The sequence below is a fragment of the Gobius niger genome, assembly GCF_951799975.1.
Source record: "Gobius niger genome assembly, chromosome: 7".
Classification (NCBI taxonomy): domain Eukaryota; kingdom Metazoa; phylum Chordata; class Actinopteri; order Gobiiformes; family Gobiidae; genus Gobius; species Gobius niger.
In genome coordinates, this window is record NC_136858.1 from 29,605,667 (window position 1) to 29,617,495 (window position 11,829).

Sequence of the window (11,829 nt, forward strand, 5' to 3'; positions counted from 1 at the left end):
GACTCAAAGCAGCTAAATATGAGATTTATATGAATTAGATCCTTCATTCAAATCCATTCATTGAATACCCACTGCAGAAATGGTATTTACAGTGTCTAGCTTATCACTAGGAGCAATGTAGGCCAGTGTTTATTTTGACAACATATTTTAATTTAATTTTAGTCTTAGTCTTTTGACGAACAAAAAAATATCTTCAATTTGACTAAAATTGCAAGTAAATTTAGTCGACTAAATTTAAGATGAATTTAGTCGACTTTGCATTGATAATATTCATTATAATCATATTTAATCTTGTTCCTCTGCTTCATGGAGCTGCTCCACATGAACAAAGCTCAGAGCTGATCCTTTGGCAGAGAATTTACATGATATGAGGCTCTTTCAGACGGTCAATAGAAGTTTGGATGATTTTAGTCTCTCCCTTTCATTTTTATTTAGTCTTATTTTAGTCGACTAAAATATCTGGACATTTTAGTCATAGTTTTAGTCTCATGAAAAACTTTTAATTTAGTTTTAGTCCAATTTTAGTCGTCAAAAACAACACTTTGACTAAAATTAAGACTAAATATTTTAGTCGACGAAATTAACACTGATGTAGGCTATTATTTCATAAATAAAAGGTAAAAGTATTTCACACAGATATATTTTAACATTTATTTTGAAAGAGTTCAATGTACCGTACCTCTTTCAGAAAAATAGGTCTTTGTCAAGGCAGTGTGACCTAAGACCTAAGGGTCAAAATGCGTTGGCGTTAAAAATAACAAGTCATGCCATGAAAACTCTTTTCTACATACAACATTAGTGCATTTGCCAATATTCATGAGGACATTTGTTTTTCCTATTTAGTGCCAAAATGACTTGAATGACTTGTATGATTAATACAGCTTTAAGTTTTGAACAAGCATTAGATTGGAATAACATTCAGATCGATAAGAGTCACAGGCGCAGAGGAGCAAAGGTTAGTGTACTCAGCTCGTGTTAAAGAGTGTGTTTGGTGCGGGACGCCCCAGTCCGACCGAGGGCTCTGGTCCCATCATGAAGCTCAGGTTCCTGCTGCTCTGCGTGCTGCTGGCCATGCTCTTCATCTCCTGCGAGGTACGAGAAAAGACTGCATTTATGAATAAACAAAATATTTCCTTCACATCATTGTGCCATTTCCTAAGCTACGTTAATATTGTGAGAAACCAAAAAAAGGAAGCATGATCGTTTCTGTGCAGTGTGTTTATCTTCAGTCCCTTTTGTTCCTCTGGTCTGAATAATGTTTTCTTGATGATCAGATGAAGAAAAAGAAGAAGAAGCACGGACACGATCATGAACATGGACCTGGGCATCCTCATCATCGCCACGGCAAACACAAGGGCCGCGGGCGGTTTGACGAAATCATCACCGGTTAGAGCGAGTCCACATTCGATTCATCCTCACTGAGAACATGAAAGTAACCGAGTGGCTCTTTTATAGACGAGGTCTTCCAGATCGTTCCTGAAGGTGACGGAGGCGATGGAGGTGACGATGACGATGACGACGATGGAGACCGAAACACCGACTGGCTCTACGACCTACAGGAGCCAGAAGGTGAAAATCAAATACAGTACAACAATGCCATATGATACTGTAAAATCAAAACAATTAGGTGTCAACAAATGGAAAGGTTCATCATGAGTGTTGTGTGTTTCGGCGTGAATGTGAGGGTTTCTAATTGTAAACTTGTAATTGTTTTAGCAGCTGCACATGGACATGCTTTTCCTAGACACTGTATTTGTTTTTGACCCAGGTCCATGCGAACCCAACCCTTGCCGTCACAATGGAGTTTGCCGCGAAAAGGAGAGAGGCAAGAGGAAGTTCAAGTGCGACTGCCCGAGGCCGTTCAAGGGGAAGAAATGCGAAAGAGGTTTGTCAGAAGCATAATCGTAAATGTGCAAAAGCTGTTTTATCAGGATTAGACTAATGCTATTGTCTCATCGTTGTGTTCATCAGGTCCCAAACGCTGTAAAAAGGGAAGATGTGGGCGTGGGGAGTGTGTAGTGACGTCCAGGCCTCCGTTTTTCGAATGCAAATGCAAAGAGCCATTCCTGCCTCCAAACTGTGTTAAATGTAAGACAACATTTTAATTCATTTGCTGCTATGATTGTTTTTCGTTTTATCGTTCATTCATCGTTCTCATTCATTGCTACCTCTACCGCAGCTTTTACACTTGATTATGCGGTTTATTTCAGTTGCTGTCTGTGAACCGAATCCGTGCCAAAACGGCGGGACGTGCGTGAGAGACGGCAATGACTTCGACTGCACGTGTCCCTCAGGGTTCACTGGACGCCTCTGCAACGTCGGTAAATATTGCTGCAATCGCCAGTCACTCAGGTCAACCTCTGGCCTGTTGTGAAGCAAAGGCTCACCGAATATTAAGTGATCAGACAAAATTCAGGTCAGTAATTGAGTCAAAGATAATAATCACAAGATAATAATACAAATATTAAAGGTGCATTATGCAACTTTTTATGCCGGCCATATGAGTGGTCAGCTGGGCGCCTTTACTTTCAATCACAATGGTCTACGACGCTACAGGATCAATTGTTTTGTAGGTTTTCTGATGAGAGGGTCCGTCAGCCGTGAAAAACCTACCAAACAATTGATCCTGGAGCGTTGTAGAGACCATTGTGATGGAAAGTAAAGGCGCCATGCCCATCACTCATACAGCCACTGGGTCAGTACAATGTCACATACACTCAAATATCAACTTTTTTTCCCCACATAAAAAGTTGCATTATACACCTTTAATATTAAAGGAACTATAGGGAGTTTAAAAATCTTAAAATTATGTATTTTCCTCCCCCTACATGTTACAGCAATGTCCTAAGGTGTAGAATGAGCCCAGACCTATTCACCACAACTGCCTCTAAAAATAATGCACAGGCTTAATATAGAAGGTGCAGTTACACGTATGACCTGAGGTGGCAGTAGTGAGTATAGAAATGACCAACTTGCATCTAGCCCCTCAAAGTCACATTTGAAACAATCACAAAAAGGGACTACACTGGTAATGTTGTAATATAGTATTTAGCGTACAATTAAATAAAGAAGGCGAGTAATTTGTTCCAATAATTCTAGATTGGTGGGTCTCTGAAAAAGCAGCATAATCTGTGGGGAAATACAGCAACCGACCCACATTTATGGGTTGGAATTCAGATTTTTATTGGGTTTGCTGCTCACGGTTTGTCTTAATGCCACAATAACCAGGTGCTAATCTGGTAACGCCTCTCCCCCAGGTCCGAATGACTGCTACAGCGGCGATGGGGAGTCGTATCGGGGCAACGTGACTGAGACAGACGAAGGCCACGAGTGTCTGTTCTGGAACTCCCACTTCATCCTGGAGTCCGGCGCCGACCCATTCGAGGGCGCTGACGACAAGGACGGGCTGGGACCGCACAACTTCTGCAGGTCAAGATCCCGTACAATATGTCGAAAACCGCCGTAGATATTTTCAAACACCGTCGACTGGACTGGGTGGATGAAGTTGAGGACATTTAATTTTTCAGATAAAGGAGTGATATTTGGAAATCTCTACAACAATGGAAATTTCCTGCATAGCTAAGAGCCGATACAAACATATGCTGAAGTAAAACAAATATTTGTAAACCAAAGATCAGAGTAACTACCTAATCTGAAGGTTGTCGATTTGCTACAGGCAGTTTGAATGGGTGCCTGAATCTCAAAAGTGCTGTGAAAACCTAAAAGCGGATTGATTTTATCCAGATTTTGTTAACTGATTTGGAGAAAGCAGAGTGATACATCACCAAATTTTACAGAAATCCAGATGGTGACCAAATGCCCTGGTGCTTCTACCGAAAAGGCCGCAGACTCAAGTGGGACTACTGCGATATCAGGAACTGTGACGATCCAACAGGTTTGTCCCAAACCTCAACTTTTTATTCAATTACACCTTCAATCATTATGACCATTTCAGCTTCGAAATTAATTTCAAATACAAAACAAATAACTATGATGACCACATGATGGAGCTTGCATGTTCTCCCCGCATCCAGGTGGCTTTCCTCCAGTTGCTTAAGTTTTACCAGTCAACACAAAACAAGCAAAGCAGGCTAAAAACCTTCAACTAGGTGGCCCTGACTGAGATCTTAGCTCAAAATCTGGAGATGGGCCCCCAGAAAGGTGCTCCGCAGTTACTCATTTCTCCAGACTGTTTGACCTGAGGCTCTGATTGAAGGATGGGTCAAATGCAGACATCAAAGTTCCCTGCACGGGCCATGAAGTCTAAGAAAAGAAATTAGAAAAACATTTTTGCACATGCTTCACGCTGTATTCTTCCAAGCAGAGGGTGATAAACGTCTAGGTCCAGAGTTCAAAAGGAAAGTGCTTTTATTAACTGCATGTTTGTACTGGAAATACTTACACTTAGAACTCCTTGTTTCTACCATTGTTTAATGATACAAAATGGTCTCTCATAGAGTCGTTACTTGTGCTTTTAGATGCACCATCTACAGTACTACCCACAGACCAGCCTGATCCCACAAAGCCCGCCCCTCCTCCCCCCGGGCCAACAGAACCAGCCCCCGGGCCAACAGAACCAGCCCCCGGGCCAACAGAACCAGCACCACCTCTGAGCACCACTGGGCCGGTCCTATCTCCAAAAACCCCTGTCCCGACATCCCCAGCTCAGACGACCCCCAGCGCATCCATGGCACCCACAACAAATGCCACCAACACCACTGGGGCACAGTTCAGGACATGTGGACAGCCACAGCCCAAAGTACAAATCACTCGTATCTACGGTGGGCTCAAACCTAGGCCGGGTGCCCTTCCCTGGCAAGTGTCGTTACAAGTGAGACCTCAGTACTCCAACGTGCCATTCAGCCACATCTGTGGAGGAGTCCTGATCGAGAGCTGCTGGGTGCTCACCGCCGGACACTGCATGTGAGTAAAAAAACTGTTCAGTTCAGTTCAGTTTTTGTTTGAGAAAGTATTCAGAAGTCACTTTATACTTGCAACCGATGCAAACCTTCCTGACCCCTAGTTGTAGGGTAGGTCAATTTTGCCCAATCCCACATGGGTCTACCCCCTGTTGTCCCTTCACAAATACGCTTTCTGTGTTTACTAAATCTATCACCATGTTGCACGTAATTGTGTGTGTAATTACAGTCCAACGAACAAAGACATGCAGGTGGTTTTGGGAAGCCAGGACCTGTCTGCAGAGGAGCCCAATGAGCAGGTTCTCACTGTGGAGGAGGCCATTAGGCACGAGAACTACACCGAGAAACCATACGCAGTCTACAATGACATAGGTGAATCATATGTTTTAACGCCTCAATGAAAAAAGCAGTTTTTGAAATTTTTTCCTCTGTAGAAATGTCTGTGATTTTATTATACTGAAAATAATCACAGAAATACAACAATGTAAAAATTGTATCAATACAAGCATGTCCTGGTATTTTTACTCTTGTGTGTTTCCATAGCGTTGCTGCGACTGAAGGGCCAAAATGGCGAGTGTGCTGAAGAGTCCCAGTTTGTGAAAACGGCCTGTCTGCCTGACGGCCCGCTGCCTGATGGGATGGAGTGCACCATTTCTGGATGGGGGGCCACAGAGAACTGTGAGGACACTGCACAAGTTCACATTTTCAAAGCAACTACAATGCAGTCATGAAATCTTTATCCAGGGTTTGCTCTTTCAATTAACAAACCATTTTTAGTGTAAGCATTAAGTTATATTGGTAGAAAAGATTACAACAAAATTATATTCCGTTCACGTATATGACTGTACCATAATATATTTAATTTACACATACTGTACTGTCGCTGTACAATTCCAGCACCTGCTCCAAACCAAAGTGCTGTTTTTTAGGCCCAGAGAGAATCCAAACTGAAGCAAATGCAAGATGCCATGTTGATGATATTGCAGTTTGTACAATGCTTTATCATTTGAAACTGCAGGATTAACATTAAATGCATATGTCTATTTTCTATTTATAGCGTCTTACGGCTCCCAGCACCTGCTCGAGGCCAAAGTGCTGCTGATCAACCAAGAGAAATGCACCCAACCACAGATTTATGGCAAAGTCCTGGATGAAGGCATGCTGTGTGCGGGACACTTGGCGGGAGGGGTGGATTCTTGTCAGGTCAGTCGGGCACCTATGGGCTGTATGTCTGTGAACTGTGGGACAGCAGGACAGAGGTTACAGTTATCAAGAAGTTAACTCAAGTATACTACTGATGTTCAAAATGTTTTTTGTAGCCACAATGCTACTACTTCTCCTGCAATTCTTTGGTATTACAGCAATAACCACAACCATTACTTCCATGTTATAGCCAGGTTTAATGTTTCTATTTATTATTCTACGTAAATAAGTCAAATTGAAGCAAACGTCCTTCTTTACTCCCCTGATATTCTGTTATGTTTCTTACCCCAGGGAGACTCTGGTGGCCCTCTGAGCTGTGAACAGGACAGTGCACATATGGTGTATGGGCTGGTGTCCTGGGGCGACCAGTGCGGCAAGAAAAACAAACCTGGAATCTACACTCGGGTCACAAACTACGTGGATTGGATTAGGTCCAAGACCAGGGTCAGCAAATGTAAATGTGGGATGTCTTCATGATGAGTCTTCATGATTTGCATTCACTCAACCTGACATGTTTGTTCTCATTTGACCTTTATAATAAATACATATAAAATGTAACTGTTTTTTATTACATTTGTGCAAATAACATTGACCCGTTCCTGGCAACAATATCATTCAGTACATGTTTTACATCATGACAACTTATTCATCTGCAACTGTTTTCTGTTCAATAAATTGATAATCAGAAGTTAAGCAAACTGAAAATCCTGTCTGTGTACTGCCCTGGGGAAATAATACATCAGACTGAGAAGTAAAATTAATTTAAAAAAATCTATATTTAGTATTCAAATTGTTAAGAGAGGTATTGGTCTCGAAGAACTGCTTGAAGATGATAATAGTGAATGCCCTCTTTGGTCAAATGAGCATGGAGACACTGTGATGAGACATTAGACCACTCATGGGTCATTTATTTTCTGAATCACATCAAGGCATTCCTCAAAACACTGTCATGCAAATGATAGTTTACAACCAGAGATTGCAAAACTAGCGTGTACATTTATCCCCCCCAAAAAACACATAAGAAATTGATTCAGTTTTGGTTCATTGTGGGGCAGATCCTGCTTCCAGAGGAGAAAAAAGCAAGTGGAAGTGGTGGAGAGGACTGTTTCATGGTCAAAACCCCGCCCACTCTAAAGTTAAAGGGCCTTAAAATGTTGCCTACTTTTGAAATCACTCAGTCTTTTCTTGTTCAGTGTTTTCTTTTCCTGCGAACTCTTCAGTGTTGTCATACCAATCCCACGGCTCTTTGATCCAGAACAGAGTCAGCGGGTGCTTATTGACCCCATTCACGTCAAAGCAGGGGTTAAACATGGGATACATCGCCTCCTTGCACTGCACCGTGAACTGGTGAATCAAGGCCATTGCGTCTGCGTCGTAGAACGAGAGCTCCCCCTTGTGGAGATCAGCGAAAATACCCAACTTTCTGACCCGCTTCCCCAGGTTTAGGGGCTTCTCTTCAGCGTCATGACAGGCTAGATATTGGCCCTCTGCGTGATAGATGCACCAGGATGACTTGTCCAAACCCATAGTGTTAGTCGCCAGTCTGTTGTTTTTCCGGAGGGGCTCAGTCGTAACCCCGATAAGCCAATATGGTTTGTCGTGCACAATGATTTCCCAGTAATGCCGCCCCATAGTAAAGCTTTCTTCCGCCAAAACGCTATATTGAGAGTCAAAAGGCCGTGTACTATGGGTAAACACACTCACGGGCTGCTCCCTCCAACAGACTTGCCGCTTGTCCTGGGATATTTCCAATTTCGGGTGGGCGGTTTGAAAGTCCAAAGCCGGGGAACTTAGATCTGCAAATAAAAAAGGAAAGAAATCAGCATTATGTACACAGAAACGGTTTATTTTAGATAGGAGAGTATTTGGACGGTGCACTAACATGACCACATTCGGGGAAAGTATTGGGACAGAGACACGGAGAGGTCGTCCACCAGTCGCTCCACTGTCCTCAGCTTCTCGGGCTCACAGAGAGACCGGTCCACGGCAGGGATCGGGGGGAGGTCAGGAGGGTCGCTGCAACGGACAGCTCATGAGTGGATGCTATAGACAATTAGACGTGCATCAAAACGACTAAATAAATACTCACCACAGATTCTGAGCTGTGATTTGCTGTGAAGAAAAGAAATAAAAATGGATCATGTCAGGAAATGTAGACAGATTACAATTAAAACTATGGTCATTTACATACTGGGTCATTTGCAAGACATCCAAGCTGATTTATGAGATGAAGCTCTTTTAATTTAGAGCTGGCAGATTTTATGTCATATTTAAAAATGTGTGGCACTCGTGAGTAACACATCAGGTCAGCAGAAACATGGCATTTGTAGTGGACAAACGTGATGTCTTGGAAGTAGTAGAACAAAATTGAACCAGGAAGATGTTTTTTTTTTTCTTTCATATTAGAGGCAGATCTACCAGACTTGCTAGTGGTGGTGGTTTCTTTACAGCACTTTAATACCATGTGTGGAAAGAAGCAGCGTGAAAGGTAGTGGTTGTAGGATGTGATATTACGAGTTTAGGAACGGGACAACAACAACCACAACTGAACTTGGGTTGCCTAAGCTGCGTATCAAGACACAATTCATGCTGTTAATGCAAAGGAGTGCTCTCAATGCAACGACAATACAGATCTATCCTATCCTACAAACAAAAGTTTCACTGTACACACCATTCCTCAGTCGAAAAACCTCTTGAATTCAGTTACTGAGCTTCAAGTCACTGCAGGCCTGCACTAGCATGAATTAAGTCTTGGGACAGTGCATATTAATTAACATGAGTCCTCAAAGTCCACATGTAAATATGCCAGAGTTAGCCACAATGGCTAATTTTCATCTGTGGTCCCAGGGCAGGTTGCTGTCTTCAGAACAACAAGCACAACAGACATGAACAAAAGACAAGATAAAATGGTTAGTAAAAAGACATTATAAACAAAACAAAAGATTTGCCCTTTAACCTCTTAACTCCCACATGAAAATGAACCGAGCACATTTTCTCCAGTCTGGCATTATCCAAATCTAAAAGCAAAAAACGTGCTGGAAAAGCAACAATAACACAATTAAAAACTGACAAAAACACGACTAAAAAGTGATGAAAATGAGGTGAAAAAGTGATGAAAACAGGACAAAAAGCAGAATAAAATAAAAAAATAAAAAAGTCATAAAAGTGATTTGTCACATTTTAGACATATTTTTGTATTTTTTTTTGTCTTGTTTTCATTTTTTATGTCGTTTTTTTTGTCACTTTCTTCATCGCTTTCCTTTGCTTTTTGACGTTATTTTTTCGTCATGTTTTAGTTGTGTATTTTTCTCACTTTTTCGACTTTTCCGACACGTTTTTGTCGCTCTTTCATTACTTTTTTGTCACCATTTTTGTTGCATTTTCACCAATGTTTTTGTCGCTATTTTGATGCTTTATTCAAGACGGTTTTAGATTTGGGTGAAGCTGGGGGTTAAAAGGTTAATAACTAAGGGCAACAACACGAAATAATGCATTTTGTTGACCTGTTTCCATATTGTTGCAAAGAAATGGTAACTTACAGCATAGTTGGTGTGAGTAATGATTTATCATATTACCATAAAATAAAGAAGAATATCAAGTGTTTTGTTTCTATACCATATAAAACACTTTTAGGAACAACTCTATACAGTGCAGTAAAGTGCTTGAGCCGTGGCTTTACAAAGGTAAACTCAGCACAATATGATCAACAAACCAGGCAAATAATTATAGCGTAAATACCTTGAGGAACCTAAGCTGGTTGTTCTCCCGCAGCAGTGTTTTTGTGGAGGCCCTCAGCTGATCTATGTCCTGTATCTCCTGCTCCATCTTCTCCCTCTGGACGTCCAGCCACTCGGTCACACAGGCCTCCTCCGCATCCACGATCTGCTTCATCAAACGCTCGTCTCCATCCAGAACCACGTGGATACGACTGTACTTATCAGTGATGCGCTCACGCAGGTCCGCAGCGGACTTCTGTGGCATGAGGAGATGCAGTGTAAGGAACTCAGAAAGTCATAAAGGATGGACGTGAGAGGATTTGAGATGTGGTGGGATAGACTTGAAAACAAATGCCTTTACAATATACTGAAGGGGAAGGTCAAACCACATTTCATTACATTACAAAAAAAATGTGTAGGGCCTTTAAGTTGAAAATAATTCTAAAGGTTTGTGAGCATTATCGTATTTTTCAGAGTTTACCTGATTCCAGACGTTATACAGTATGTCATTGCAGCAGTTTAGCACATTATGCAACTTCTCACTAGATTAACACAATTCTCCACACATCGCAAATGTGTTAATAAATATTGAGGCGTAACAGCTGCACGGAACAGAGAGGTGAAGACATTCTTCATACTTCTGACAGCACATGTTACTTTAACGCTTCAAATTTAAAAGTGTGTTTAGTTTATAAAAAATATTGTGTGTCCCTGGGGCTTCATTATGTTAAACTTGCAAATCTAAGCACAAATCCATTTAGATTATGAAGAGAAATCCTACCACAGTTTGTGTATAGAGTGACTCCAACTCCTTGATTGTATTCTCAGCATCATTTCTCCTCTTCAGAAGCTGGTTCAATGAGCTCTCCAGGATAGTCTAAAGACATATAGGCAGTAATAAAACAATACCAAAAAAAGAAACCTAAAATACAATGAGTAAACGACACCATTAAATAGAGTAGTAATATTGTTTATTTTTTCCTCTATTTGACCCAAAGCAGCTTCCCCTGACAGGCACCCATATATTCCAGTTACCACCTTACTTTAGTATCACTATTTACCTCAAAGTTGGCGCAAGCCTCATGCAGCTGCGGCGTCTTGTGGTTCTTGTGCGCTCCCACCAGCACACACAGGCAGCAGACCGGGACCCTGTCGTCCACACAGAAAAGCTTCAGCTCGTCCCGGTGCTCCTGACACTTAAGAGACAGAGGGTCCCGGGTCACCTCCACCAAAGTGTGCTGCTTTAGGGCCAATCTCTGCTCATGTAGGAGGGCGTGAGCCTGGCACAAAGATGCATCGCAGGTCAGACAGGTCCTGACAGCCACCGAGGGGACTTCGATGCAGTGGTCGCAGAGGACAGCTGGAGAATTGCTCTTCCTGTTTTCCGTTTGATCGCTTACAAAACCCTTCACCTTGTCTTGAAGATGAGTGTTGATTTCTAATTTAGGCTTTGAAGTGAGAAGCACTTGGCATTCGGGACAAAAGTAAGGTCCCGCCTCTGAACCGTCATTGTCCCAAACCGTGTTGATGCAGCTGAAGCAAAAGTTATGTCCACAGCCCAAAGTTACAGGGTCGCTGAATAAATCTTGGCAGACAGGGCAGTTCAAAATCTCCTCCATGGCTCCTCCAGCAGCTGGTGTAGAGGCGTTTAGTGAGAGCGGGGTCTGGATGTAGGGTTCTCCTTCTTCATGAATGTTTGATGGGGCTCTGGCCTGAGCGCTGCACCAGTGTACCGCAGTGTCGGGTTTCTAAAGATAAGCCGATATCCCACACCAAAACACGGGCATCTGCAATTGGAGCGTGAGCATGCAACAATCAGGATCAGGAGGATTGTGTTACTACCTGCACGGATGAATTGTTTTATGGACCTAATTTTCTATACAGACTAGTTACTATATGAATAGATCCACGTACCTGCAGACTTGTGTTGAGTCCTTAATGTAACATGAGATGATAATGAAGTGAATAAGTCTGATTAGAATACGTTTGCA

At 42.2% G+C, this 11,829-nt stretch overlaps 2 protein-coding genes across 2 annotated transcripts; one reads left to right on the top strand and one right to left on the bottom strand.

Annotated features, from left to right (window-relative positions):
* Nucleotides 1–976: 976 nt before the first annotated feature.
* LOC306965374 (hyaluronan-binding protein 2) lies at nucleotides 977–6,677 on the top strand. The gene is made up of 13 exons (XM_079559762.1): nucleotides 977–1,092; nucleotides 1,275–1,386; nucleotides 1,456–1,569; nucleotides 1,769–1,885; nucleotides 1,972–2,088; nucleotides 2,211–2,321; nucleotides 3,258–3,429; nucleotides 3,798–3,895; nucleotides 4,479–4,923; nucleotides 5,149–5,291; nucleotides 5,463–5,597; nucleotides 5,977–6,122; nucleotides 6,414–6,677. Exons 1-13 carry the CDS (start codon nucleotides 1,033–1,035, stop codon nucleotides 6,597–6,599), a joined length of 1,956 nt encoding a protein of 651 aa, XP_079415888.1. The 5' UTR covers nucleotides 977–1,032; the 3' UTR covers nucleotides 6,600–6,677.
* Nucleotides 6,678–7,276: 599 nt separating this feature from the next.
* Nucleotides 7,277–11,482, bottom strand: LOC306965776 (tripartite motif-containing protein 72). Its single transcript, XM_079560327.1, has 6 exons — nucleotides 10,900–11,482; nucleotides 10,620–10,715; nucleotides 9,861–10,094; nucleotides 8,212–8,234; nucleotides 8,005–8,138; nucleotides 7,277–7,918 (listed from the first exon to the last, which is right to left on the bottom strand). Exons 1-6 carry the CDS (start codon nucleotides 11,455–11,457, stop codon nucleotides 7,293–7,295), a joined length of 1,671 nt encoding a protein of 556 aa, XP_079416453.1. The 5' UTR covers nucleotides 11,458–11,482; the 3' UTR covers nucleotides 7,277–7,292.
* Nucleotides 11,483–11,829: the final 347 nt, after the last annotated feature.

Excerpts from the sequence above, each read along its gene's own strand:
- LOC306965776 (XM_079560327.1), bottom strand. The coding sequence starts at position 11,457 with ATGGAGGAGATTTTGAACTGCCCTGTCTGCCAAGATTTATTCAGCGAC. Across the intron at positions 10,716-10,899 it reads AGGCTTGCGCCAACTTTGAG|ACTATCCTGGAGAGCTCATT; the intron begins GTAAATAGTGAT and ends ATATGTCTTTAG. Across the intron at positions 7,919-8,004 it reads CTTTCCCCGAATGTGGTCAT|ATCTAAGTTCCCCGGCTTTG; the intron begins GTTAGTGCACCG and ends TTTTATTTGCAG.
- LOC306965374 (XM_079559762.1), top strand. The coding sequence starts at position 1,033 with ATGAAGCTCAGGTTCCTGCTGCTCTGCGTGCTGCTGGCCATGCTCTTC. Across the intron at positions 1,093-1,274 it reads TGCTCTTCATCTCCTGCGAG|ATGAAGAAAAAGAAGAAGAA; the intron begins GTACGAGAAAAG and ends CTTGATGATCAG. Across the intron at positions 3,430-3,797 it reads GGACCGCACAACTTCTGCAG|AAATCCAGATGGTGACCAAA; the intron begins GTCAAGATCCCG and ends CAAATTTTACAG.